Source organism: Argiope bruennichi, chromosome 10 (genome assembly GCF_947563725.1).
Source record: "Argiope bruennichi chromosome 10, qqArgBrue1.1, whole genome shotgun sequence".
In the NCBI taxonomy this organism is placed as follows: domain Eukaryota; kingdom Metazoa; phylum Arthropoda; class Arachnida; order Araneae; family Araneidae; genus Argiope; species Argiope bruennichi.
In genome coordinates, this window is record NC_079160.1 from 109,644,796 (window position 1) to 109,658,527 (window position 13,732).

Below are 13,732 nucleotides of genomic sequence, written 5' to 3' on the forward strand. Positions count from 1 at the left end.
AAAGTAATATATAGTATTGTATTTAAAACTGATTAGCACCAGCGAGATCCACAACCAATCACTTTGTATGATCAGCTTCAGTCATCCGTGTATTTGCAAAAGCTATAACTTCATTAGATGCCATAACATTTTGATACCTTTTTTCCGATTTCAGAATTATCTACAGGAATTCAGAATCCTCTTTAAACTCCTCTTGGCCTTTTTAGCACAATTAAAAGCAAGCATTAAATAATGGATTATCGTTTTGAATAATTATTAGCAATTCTAAAACAAAAAATATTTCAAATATTTTTTCCTTATTTATAACTTTAAACAATTACTATTTTACTATATCCATATTATTTTTCTAAAAGTCATTGCAGTTACCTTTTTTTATTTTGTGTACGGAGTATATAGAAAGTATAGTAATCGTCAAATATCTGTTTTTAGATCTTCCTGAATTCGAAAACCACATTTCTGAAAAATGTCCGTCTGTGACAAAGATAACTCAAACGCTTGCAGCTAGACGGTTGAAATTTGGTATACGGTCTCTGCACCAACTTTCCATATTTCTATTAACTTATGAATAAAATTTATTCAAAGGAAGTTCGTCTGTCCGGCTATTCGAATATAAGCCAATATGATAATTATAAAACTAAGGGTGCAAGATAAATAAAGTTCAGTACACAGATCTATCATCTGTAGTGTATAGACCTGTCAAATTTTGGGGCAAATCCAACTACGGGTTGACTGTCTGTCGATCTGTACATGTAAACGCGATAATTCAAAAAAGCATTGACTGAAATTGGTCTATTTCGGTAAGGGATTTTGTGAATACAAGTGCTGTTTTGTGCTAAATTTTTGATTTAATCGGTTGCGAAAAATGTATCAAAAACACAAATTTGAATTTTGAGTATTAATGCATGCCAGGGATTAATCGCCAAATAACTCGCCAAGGATGACACGATAGATTCAGTAAAAAGGCTAAATTCACTCCAAAATTTAATGTAACATTTTGTAACTATTGTACGCCGATGCCATGTAAGAAATTTTCTGGCGTTGCAAATTTATTAAAGAATATGCGAGAAAGTTTTGTGGAGACTGCTCCAAATTATTTTGACATGAAGAATTAAACCAACTTGACAATGTGATACTGGTCCAAAGAAACATAAACATGAGGTTTATGTTTCCCATACCCTTTAGGTTAATCACTAAAGGGTAGAATTCTCTTCTACTAAGCGAAGCAACTATTCAAATGCATTCACTGCATGCGCATGCAATATGAGATGCGTCGAAACGTCTTTTACAGTTTCCTCTGAATTATCTTTATTCTTGACAATGGAGAAGAACTATTGAACTTCAACAAGAATTTATCCATTTCCATGGGAAGCTTTGATAACGCAACACATCGGGAAATGAACATTGATTCGATTTGGGCAGATTACTCAACAGGTAAAATCACTCTCACTATTTTCAATGTAGGTGGTTTTCAGCGCACATTGTCATAGTACCCAGGAATCACTCTAAAACAAAGTTAATCTTTAAATTGTTTGCCTTCAGCTGCACTGTACCATTCTTTCGAATCATTACTTGTTTTTTTCTGTATCTTCACGAGAAAACTCGAGTCGGTTCGGCTTTCGCTTCGGATGATTCCAGGTTCTAAACCCGACTCCACCGAAGAATCACAATGTAAACTGATCTGGTGTATGTTCAATCCGTAGCGTCCAAATATCCTCCCGCTGCTATGATGAGGAATTTTGGAGAGGAGAATGCCAGCTCTAATAACGCCCTCGTCATTTGAACGCAATTCAAAATCGCGAGGTCCGCTTAAAAATTACCCTATTGTTGCTTTAAAATGGGATATTAATGTTTACTAACTTCAGTGAACAGTGAGTAGTGTATTCAGTAACTAACAGTGAATCCAAAATAATGTTCCGCAATTAGTATGTCAACAGAATTTTACCAAATTTTCCAGGTAATCGGAATTGTACGACATTTGACCAGCGGTTAATCCTAATTACTGCGGATTCTCTAAACTTCCTCTAGTATCTTCCTCTAATATATCTTTTTTCTGTATAATTTTGTATATTTTGCATAGTAAGTATAAAGTTTGCTATTCAATTGCCTTTCTTTTAACGGACTTGGCACTAGTCTGTTGCTTTCATTAATTCAGCAATCTCCTAATCTGATTTTTAACGGATTCCTATAATATCTTTTACTCTATTGTGAGCTACGACTTCCCCATCATACATATAAAGCATGCGTGTAAAGCATTGTATAAAGCATGCGTGTAAAGCATTGTATAAAGCATGCGTGTAAAGCATTGTATAAAGCATGCGTGTAAAGCGTTGTATAAAGCATGCGTGTAAAGCGTTGTATAAAGCATGCGTGTAAAGCGTTGTATAAAGCATGCGTGTAAAGCGTTGTATAAAGCATGCGTGTAAAGCGTTGTATAAAGCATGCGTGTAAAGCGTTGTATAAAGCATGCGTGTAAAGCGTTGTATAAAGCATGCGTGTAAAGCGTTGTATAAAGCATGCGTGTAAAGCGTTGTATAAAGCATGCGTGTAAAGCGTTGTATAAAGCATGCGTGTAAAGCGTTGTATAAAGCATGCGTGTAAAGCGTTATACATTCAAAGCATTTTAAGAACAAATGGAATAAAGAATGAGTCTTTTCCAACTAACTTCTGTTTAACTACTTTCAGGATGGTGTCATTGGTGACGACTTGCGCATAAAACCTGCATCAAATGACATCGATTATCTTATGGAATTTTTTGACTACGTCGGCGAGTTTGAAGACGACAACAGAATCATCAATTTTGGAAAAAATGGAAGAAATATTCTTGGAAACTCCTCATCAACTAGAATTAAAAGTGGTCTTCACTTAGTGTACAGGAGTTTAACGAAGTCGACGATGTCTTCTAAAAGTTTGCGTAAGAAATCACTCTTATTTTCCACTAGCAATGTGAATATGTATTGGTGACAAATAATAGGAAACGACGGAGAAAGGAAACTTTGATATATTTTAACATCAGCGCATTGCAAAATAATTTGTCTCTTATATCTATTATTATTATTATTACTTGCATAACTAGGAGAGTGTACACTTAATGATTTTTTTGCGCACATCTATCTATATTAAAAAGAACAGCGTATCGATTTTATAATTATTTCCTTATGCAACTGGGTGGGTTTGAAACTGATAGAACTAAATTCTTGGTGACAAAATTCCATATTCCTTTATCTAGTCTCTTTTAGAGTTATCGCGTTCATGCATACAGATATTTTATTTGACAGATTTATTCAAAAATTAAATCAACAATTTGATGATAGTACTCAAAATTAATTACTTTAAAATTAACTCGTTTACTTTATTTGAATTATCGCTTTCACTTTAGCCTGAATAGACAGATATTCAATGCATTTGAAAAAATATTAACAAAATTAACCCTTTCTAGGGCCGTGAGAAGTATGCTTCCCACCAAATTTATCAATCTTTGTATGAAATTATGTAGGCTGGCATAAGTTCTGACAAATTTTTTTAGCAAGTCAGAAACTTAGATGCTTCAGTTCTTTATCTAAGACAAAATGATGTGCCTTGATTTGTTACTTTATTATTAATTAACCAAATTAATTAATCAAATTAAATTTATCTAATAAGCTAAATGAATCCCTTTTCTTTTTCTAATTTCAAGCCTAAAAATATTTTAACATAATATGACTAGAAAAAAATGGCGCTTTAAAGGGTTAAAATATCAGATGAGGGTATTTTATTTTTAATTTTTTAAAGACAATTTTTAAAATTTTAAATTACGTCAAATGCAAAACAAATTTCTTTAAAATAGCAATTTATTCTTTTCAACATCATTATCATCAACAATTATACAGTTTCTTTCTAGACATGATATGCGGTACTGAGAGCTAATAACAAATCAAAATATTAAATAAATTCCTTAAGTTACATCTTAAAAATCGGACTCCAAGATGCATTGAAATACCATTACGACTACCGGTCAAATTACATGCCTAATTGTGCTAGATTTCTTGGGATACCGTACAAAAAAAAATATATACGATTATAAGGAAAGAACATAAACACTTTCTTCCGTAAATATAAATTTAACCAGTTAACTGATTTTGACGAGTATACTCATCATGGAAAAAAATATTGCGTTAAATATTGCGGAAAAACATTTTGCGTTATGACGAGTTTATTAATGACAGTTATTATATTTATATAATAATTGTTTAATTATTCTATTCACAATTATTTATTTTATTTATATTATATACATATGTTTATGGCAATTTAGATACATATTTTCCGAAGAGGTCGAAACAGTTAGCTAGTTAAGGAATTCACACATTTGTGAAATTCACTAACTTCGCCCAGAAATGCATCTGTATTCAAATGACTTTTTTTTTCTTGCTCTGATCATTTTTGCTCTGAAATTGTTTGCTTTCAGCAGCGCTCGATGACGTTCTCAACAACATCGACTCTGCAGACGATGGACGTCATCGTAAGGGACCTCTACATGCGTGGCCCGAAGTACTCCTGATGGTGGACTACAATACTTATGAAATGCATTTAAGTCATGGCTTCAACGACACACAGATTAGGAATTACTACATCAGCTTTTTGAATGGGGTGAGCTTGAATTCCCTTTAGAGATACTTTTTAAACAATGTTTTTAATCTGGAACACTATTTTTACTATTTTTAGAGAAAACATAGGAATCGTCAAAAAATTCGAACTCCAGATTTTGACGAATCTCCACATTTTAAGCTTCCCTGAGTTAAACACACACACACATTTTCGGAAAAAATTCTTTCCGTGTCTGACTCAACTCAAAAGCGCTTTGAGCTCGACAGGTCAAATTTGGTACACGCTCTTCAGATCAAATTTGCATATTTCTATCAAATATTAAGCTAATTCGGTTCAGATGAAATCTATCTGCCGGGCTGTAAGTTAATAATAAGTTAGCAAGATAATTACAAAATAAAGAGATCTAGATCAATAAAATTTGGTACGCAGGTTTAATGTCGAGTCTAGACACCTATCGGATTTTGATCCAAATCCAACAAGGGGCTGATTATTTGTCAGTCTGTACTTTTATAGACATGTAAACGCGAAGACTTAGAAAAAGGGTATTATTTAAATATATAAAATCTGGTGTGAGATTTTGTGACTATAAGTGTAAGTTTGGGTGAATTTTTGGTTTACATTGGTTGGACAAAATGAATCTAAAGCACAAATTCAAATTCAATTTTTGGATACTAAAAACTGCATTCCACGAATTAATCGATAAATAACTCACCAAGGATGATACGACAGATTTAGTAAAAATGCTAAATTCTCACCAAAGGTTAATATTTCGTTACTATTGTACGCCAATGCTACGAAAGTGTTCTCGGGTTCTTATTGAGATAAAGTTTTGGGGGGATTAGCCCCTTTGGTTAAATTATGCCATGCAAATTCTTCAAAATGTTCCTAGAAACATATTTAGATCTACCAAATTTATCACATAATTATTCTTCAATAATATTTCAAAATTTTACGAGTTTAGTTTTCCTTTACAAAATATTCCACAAATGTCAATATTTTAGTAACTCGAGTGAGTAATTAGACAGAATATGAATGGTGCAAGTGATCGAAAGGGATGTTTATGAACAGTCACCTGTTAGAGTTGTGCATATCATATCACATTTCCCTCAGTGACATAGTATCAACCAGCTTAAATAGTCCTTAATTCTAGGCAAGGTCCATGACTTCATGGGATCTTTTCCATATCTGTATAGGTCCATCAGTCACCTTGCAATCGAAAAACGACATGTTTCGAATTTTCAACCTTCAAGAGGCTATACAAATCTAAGAAGATAATTAGAATAAAGTCAAACTTTTTTTCGTGCGATCCTTTTTTTATGGAATGATTTTTTTGTTCAATTTTTAATGCTGTATATGAATACCAACAGTTTTGGCCTTATAACACATTGTAATGTTTAGTATCAATGTAAAAATATACACTGCAACAATGTTATACAATGTCTATGGTTATACAATGTATGTACGCATTGTATCAGCCAATTCCAATATATAAATACATATTACACCAGATATTAACATCAATTGCTAACTTTCGAAGCGACAAAAAAATATTTTTATTTTCTCATATACGAAATATAAAGAAATTATTGTATTAGTCAAAATAATAGTATTGCAATAGCCAAACTTTTCAATTTCATCTATGAATTTGGCATTTCGTTAAAAATATCTCTATCTATTTTCAGTTTTTTCAGTTTTTTTATTATTATTATTGTTATGATTATTATTATTTCAATTTATTTTCAAATAAAGTCTTCCGAAAATTCTACTTTTTTCGCTGTATCTGTTTTTCAATGTTCAGTTCTTAGCTAGAATTCCAATATAATCTTCATGCAAATAAACAATTAATATTATCTTTATAAAGAAAGAAATTGCCTTTTTGAATGAAATCTACCTCCTTTTCGTGTCGCCACATAATGGGTAACATAGGAATTCATGGTGATAAATTTAATTGCATATCCTTCTCAAGATTATGCATATCGTTATAGTTTTTTTTTTCTTTACTTTTCATTCTTGATTCTCCAATGTATAGATTAAATTGTAATTTGCAATTTAGTTAAGTGGTTACATCTCATTAAATTTTCAAACAAATTTTTAACTTTGTTTATTTTATAGGTTGATCTAAGGTTCAAGACACTAACAAACCCCAAAATCAGTCTGATACTGTCTCAAATTGTAATTTTTAAAGTAAGTATATAATATATTCTAGACTTTTTATTTACAAGGATGGGCTATTAGAAATGAACATTATTTAAGGATATATTAAAGAAATTAAATTTTTAAATGACATGCCTGGTTACATGTGGATTCTAGTAAATATAGACTGCATCTAAATATCATTAGCTATATGCAGTTATAAATTGCATGCAGTAAGATATAAAAATAATCAGCATGCGAATATATATTTCATTTGCTTCAGACAATAAGAAAATTTCATCTTCCTTCGCCATTTTTTTTTCCAATTTCATATTAGTTTGAATTATGAGAATAAAAGAGGGTGTAAAAGAATACAACTAATGAGAACTTTCCAACGAATTACCATAAATGATTTAGAAATGCATGAAGTTAGAAAAGTAAGAGATTCGATCATGGAAAGCAAGACGTCTTAGCATGTCAATATTTTTTTTATTACAATTAACTACAGCAAAGAGAACATGCAATAACATGATTTGTAGAATTATTCAAAGAAAATTATTTTCTGAAGACTTTGTCCTTTTATGAACTAATAAAGCCTGAAGACTTTTTCTGATTTGTTTTCAATTTCCAAAGTATATCTGAGGATAAAAGTGCTCAGAGAATGTCAGATGTTAAACATCTTATAATGCAGGTACGCGTGCATGCGTGTATGTGTGATTTCGCGCGCCCGCTGTTAGTTCTCTTTTTAAAGCATTCATTAAAAACAGATCATTTGGCTGTTTTTTCGTAATAATTTCTCTAAATATTAATGCATATTCAACGATTTTAAAATTTACCTTTCAAACTATACTAATTTAATTGCTGCGTAGTTTTTCTAAATTTTTCTCCATTTTGAAAAGAGATTTTTTTAAGTTTCGCATCTAAATTCAAACAGTTTTTATTGTCACATCAGATATTTAATTGCTGGATTTTCTTTTTTGAAGGTTAAGGAAGAAAGATTTTGTAAATTGTTTGTGTATTCTTTTACGTGAGGATTCAAAGTAAAAATAAATTTCTCCGAAAATGACAATAAGCAACTTGAAATAGAATACTCAGACACTTAAATTTTTAATGGCATTATATTAGATACATTAGTTGCAATTCATTGTTTTAATATAAGTTCAACTGAATTCCTCTGCAACGACAGTCTTTTTTTATGTCTTTCTTTCCGCGGGAGTTATGAAGGAAATGCTCCTTTTCATTTTGTTCCAAAAAAATTGATTTGAAATTTTTAATTGAAAATTTTGATTATGTTGCCGTTTGATTTTCAATTGTAATCTGTGTGAAATTATTAAATAAGCAGTTGCCAAGGAGATCTGTGATCCAAAAGATTTTTATGCGATATTTTGAAACTTAATTTTGTGCTTTCATTTAATTATAAATACCGTGCAATCAACTTATTCAAATTAAAAACAAGTCTTTAATAAATTAATTTTGGAACATTAGCAACATTTCAAATTATTTCCAAGTTTCATATTTTATTTTGTAACTCCATAAATGTTTTATAATTTAAAATAAATAATGTTTTATTATTAAATATTATTGAGATTTAACTAAGAAAAATTTTCTTTTTCATGATTTTGTTTAATAATACTTTTTAAATTTCAGCTGTGCATTTTTTTCCCGCGATACGTCGAAGCCAATATTTTAGGAAGGGATCTGAAATTAAGTGCTTTGCTTTTTCAATTGATCTAAATTTGTTATTTAAAACTAATATGTTATTTAAAACTAATGGGTTAATAAAAAAGTATTGAATTAACCCATACATGGAGTCAAAATGACTCCACGTTGTTCATTGGCTCCAGTTATCTCGTGGGTTTTTAAATTCTTGAATACAATTATCTCCTCTGTACCTGCAATTGGTACTTTTAGCAGTATGTTGGCAAAAGTCCAAGTTTAAATACTTTTCATATAAACGAGTTATTCCTTTTCAAAGTTTCCGTTGCTGTATATGATATCATTAACTCCACATCTCTGAAACTGAGATTGAAAAAATATATATAAAGCACCAATTAATTTCTACATATTTCGCATTGCAATCCGAATTGTATTCTTCATTTTTATTTGTGAAATTCTGAAAGTTATTGACATTAGTATCATCCTGTAATATCTAAACGAAGTAAGTATTATCAAAAGAATGTTTAGGCTTTTTTCTTATATCTTTCCAAAATTTAAAATTATAACATTTAGCCTTTTTAATATGGATATTTTTGGTAATTATGATTTGCAGAATATATTATGTTTCCAAATTCCTAATGGTTTTATAAAATACTAGCCGCCTTTGGCGACCAGCCGGTTCGCCAATCTTAATGTTCGTTAAAATTTTAATAATTAAATATTTTATGCAATTTCTACTTTAATAGCTTCTTCATCAAAATATTTTAAAACTTCAAATTTTGATTATCATATAATTCATTCATAATATTATAAAGGCCTTCAGTCATAACGTAATATGTATCTCTCTCATTTTCTGTTAGCACCCGTAGAATTTATGCTTTAAATTAAAGTGGAAAGAATTTATCTTCAATTAATATAATAATATTTTTTACTGAAACAAAGCATTTTTTTATAATCTGATTACTGAAAATAGTCACTCAGCGTTTAAACTTTATGGGCACTAAAGAATATCTTTTTTAAATTTATGTAATATCTCAAGAGTTGGTCAACAAAATTTTCTTAGATTCATTATGAGCAGATCGATTAATTAACAATGTTTAAATTTAAATGCATCAAACACTAAGAAAATAAAACGAATCGTTTAAAATAAACGGTTGAAAACAGGTTTTAAAAAAACTACTTAAAAAACGATGTACTTAAAACTATAAGCATATACAAAAAATATATAACTAACATAAATACAATTTACTTACAAAAGCATGCAACTAACCCAAAAATAATTTAAATCATCCATTGATAACGTTGTCATGGCAACAATCAGAACAGAATGCGCATGCGTGAATTTTCTTCGCCGGTTACGTAACGCAAATACGTGATTTTTTCTACGCCAGTTGGGGTAACGCTATGCGGATTTGAAATTTTTAATTTCCTGTATTCTGTTTTATTTTAATTCAAAAGTACTTCAGAATGAATCTGAAAGATTGATTCATTAACAATGTTTAATTTTAAATGCATCAAACATTAAGAAAATAAACAGAACCGATTGAAATAATCCACCGAAAAATGTTAACCCTAGCCTCATTACTGTTGGGAAAAAAAAACTGAAGCCTTTCTCGTTTGGCGCTGGGATAATGGAAGATTTTTTTGGCGGAAAAGTTGGCGGTGGGGAAAATGGAAGATTTTTTTGGCGGGAAAGTTAGTTTTTAATTAATAATTAAAATTCTAATTAAAAATTCGAAAAAAGAAACCCCAGGTGCACATTCCCAACCTCCAAGGTATACATGTACCAAATTTGGTAGCTGTATGTCAAACGGTCTGGCCTGTAGAGCGCCAACACACACACACACACACACACACACACACACACACACACACACACACACACACACACACACACACACACACACACACACACACACACACACACACACACACGCACACACACACACACATTGAGCTTTATTATAAGTATATAGATAAAAAATTCTATGAACTCTTTGACTCCATGTCTCCGCTCTCGTAAGGAAATTCATGTCTCCAGTTATGGATTTTAAAAAAGTAATAGATTTTGAAATTTTGGAGAGGGAAAAGGGCTCCAAGATTTGCATCGCCTAAGGCTTCTTGAAGGATTAATCTTTCTGATATCTGATTGTAATTAACATTGTATTTAATATCTGATTGTATTTAAAATATTAATTCAATTCATATTCTTTAAATTCTTTCTCTAATTTTATGATATATCAAATATTTTATTATTTTGAAATTTTATAATGCGTCTTCAAAAGTTAATTGAAATGATTTCTATTTTTAACAATTTTCTCAGTTTAAGTCTTCGCCAGACAAAGTATTTCCAATCAAATTATCAACTTCCAAATCGTAGATAAAAACTTTGCGTCATTTTTCACGAAATTATCAAAATCGGCTTTTGTTTTCAAATGTTTCCAGTCATTCTCGTCTAATAGTCTGCTTTAAAAATGTGCCTTTTGCCGAAAGAGGAAAAAAAGAATGATGGGAAAAGAGAAGAATATGTTGTAAGAATATATCATATCGAACAGTTGTAGCATATGATCGGCTAAAAGAATCGATTCTAAAAATCAGAACAAATAGGATCAAGAAAAAACTTAGTACAAAGAAAAATATATTTATATGTTAGGTAGTAGCGCCCATTGTCCCAATACACAATAAAGACTTGTAGAAAAATAAGCATTTTCTAGAATAGTAACGAACGTGGAAAATATTCTATAAACTAAAGTCGAGTTTTATATAAATTTTATACAATACCGAATATCATACAAAATTATATTTTCAGAGCATGGATGCGACTCCATTCCTGAAAGAGAACATATTTCCAGGCACAAATATATTCAACGGAGACAAAGCCATGACTGACTTGGGGCGCCATCTTTATTCGGCCAGAAAGAAGTCGGATTTATATCCAGAGTTCGATTTGGCCATCCTTTTGACTCACCTCGACACCTGCAGCGATCATATTATATGCGATCGGAGTACAGCAGGTATGATAAAAAAATCATAACTTATATTTGCTGAGAAATCGGTTCTATTTCTGAACGATTCATTGGTGGAAGAACCGATCATTCTATTTCTAAATGATCCGTTCTTCTACCAGATTTTCTTGGCTGTTTTTCTTATTAGCTCAGAACACTGAACAGCATTGTGACGATATCTTTCAGACATTGTCCGGCGTATTGAATATCAAATAATATCTATGGGAATATAATACAATATTTTGATTTAATAGGGGTAGAAACTGGTTTGACCTTGATTAATTAGATTAGACATATCAAACAAAAACTGTAAAAGTAATTTTTGGAATCTATTGCTAATTTGTTGATATTTGAACCGATATATTGTCACGTATATACTTTAGTGTGAACGCAATGGCACACACAAGTAGAGCTAAACCAATTTATTAGCTCAATTCAGAACTGAGAACACAGTGACTGACCCATCTTCTGCTTTTATACTGGCAGGGGAAGTTCCAGAATACTTTTCTGGAGACAGTAAGAAAAGTCCAGAACACTTGTCTGGTAAACTAAAGAAATGTCAAGAATCTTCTGGAACATGAAATAAAGGAAAACATAAAATCAAAGAATTAAATATTTACACAGATTGTGAATGACATTGTCTCTAGCGGGATTCGAACTTGCGATCTCTTGATTATGAGATCAGTGCTATGACCATTCGGCCATGGAGAATCGACTGCCTCTTTTCAATGCGGCAATATATTCGGAGAGCTTTCCAAATTTTAAATAATTGAGGAGCGCATTTTTGAATAATCAAAATGCGCTATCAAGATAATCTCATCAGCAAACAAAGTGCAAGCTGTTTCCAAGTAGTACAGCTTGTGAAGCAACATTGTACAAAATTGTGGGATATTATATTGTTCAATATTCAGCAATATTGTGAATATATTGTGAATATCATACAATACTGTGAATGTTGCTTAATATCGTATAATATTGTACAATTGCTTGGGAGGTTATAATTTTAAAGTGACATAAATTGATATGCATATGGTCCTTTCTCTCAGTTATTAACGAAGCGTTTCACATCACAATGGAAAAACGTGGCTAAATCTCTATGGTAATCTTCTATTTTTTCAATTATGTAGTTTTCATCTTCTTGTATTTAGCTCTTGTATGCTGTTTAAAGAAAATGTAAGAAATCACCTTTCTCAAGGTGCTTCCAATATGGTTCAGAAATGTATAATTAATTTGCCAAATAAAGCGGTGAATATTCTAGGTTTGAAAACGGTCCTCACACAATTTTACAATTTATGATCGACTTTTAAAAGGAACCAAAATACAACTGCAACCTGAAAACTTAAATATAAATTTGTAAAATCTATACCTCTTAGCAGTCCAGAAACCTTTGAAAAATACATGAGAGTTGTGTATTTATTTCGCACAATTCATCATGTGTTTAATCATTAGCAATTTAATATACGTATACATTTACAATGATACATCCGCTGTATTTCAAGACTCTCTAGACTATTTCCACATGAAAGTTGCGCAGAGAATTTCTCCTGGCTGCGTTGCGGCTCAAAGAAGTTATCCACTGAAGTGTGGTGAAAGGTTGATATCAATGGTTACATCAATCAATGAAAAAATCAACGGGATCGTTAAATCACTCCTATTAATTCCTATTATCGCAAGATATTGTGTACGATATCTCCACAATGTAATCCGGCATTCTGAATACCGGCCAACATTGAACATATATCATAACAATGTTGTCGGGAATTTTGAGCAAAAAAAGTCATTGTGCCATTTTTGATACAATCAGTACTTGTCTTTGCCTTTCTGCAAGTGTCACAATTCACATATGACAAGCTAGACACATGAAATATAATTTGTACAACATATTAAAAGCGTGATAGTTCTCCATTGTATTAAAACTGGTGATTTTCCATTGCCGAACTCGCAACTCGAGCTGGGGTCGATCATCTGCGTAATTCTTTCTCGATACAAAAATTGACTGAATTGATTACTGGCTGATATACACGACATAGTTCAAATTAAAAAGTATTTTTATTCTTTATTAATAAAAAAAATTAGCAAAGACTTCATGCCAATTATAAAATCTTTGACATTCTGGCTCATATTAGAAGTATTTATAATATAAATGCTTTGATTGTATTCGATTTTTTTTCATTATGTTATATGAAATCTGCAGATGACAGTGAAGTCGTGCAAACATCGTAAAGAAAGTGTATTTAATATTAGCAATGTTTAGAATGCCCAAATGTAAGCATAATATTTTAATTTAAAAAATATTTTTATGTAGAATATTATGTACACAATCTTCTCAACATCTGTAAGATTTCTCATTAAAT

The 13,732-nt window shown here is 31.0% G+C and overlaps 1 protein-coding gene across 2 annotated transcripts in view; it reads left to right on the plus strand.

The window, feature by feature from the left end:
• The window catches only part of LOC129987609 (A disintegrin and metalloproteinase with thrombospondin motifs like), a 49,613-nt gene that overhangs the window by 20,114 nt on the left and 15,767 nt on the right, over positions 1-13,732 (plus strand). For both annotated transcript variants that reach the window (XM_056095572.1, XM_056095571.1), the window contains exons 6-9: positions 2,683-2,911; positions 4,448-4,626; positions 6,697-6,768; positions 11,183-11,387. In XM_056095572.1, the coding sequence (XP_055951547.1) occupies positions 2,683-2,911; positions 4,448-4,626; positions 6,697-6,768; positions 11,183-11,387 (685 nt within the window). The remainder of the gene's footprint in view (positions 1-2,682; positions 2,912-4,447; positions 4,627-6,696; positions 6,769-11,182; positions 11,388-13,732) is intronic.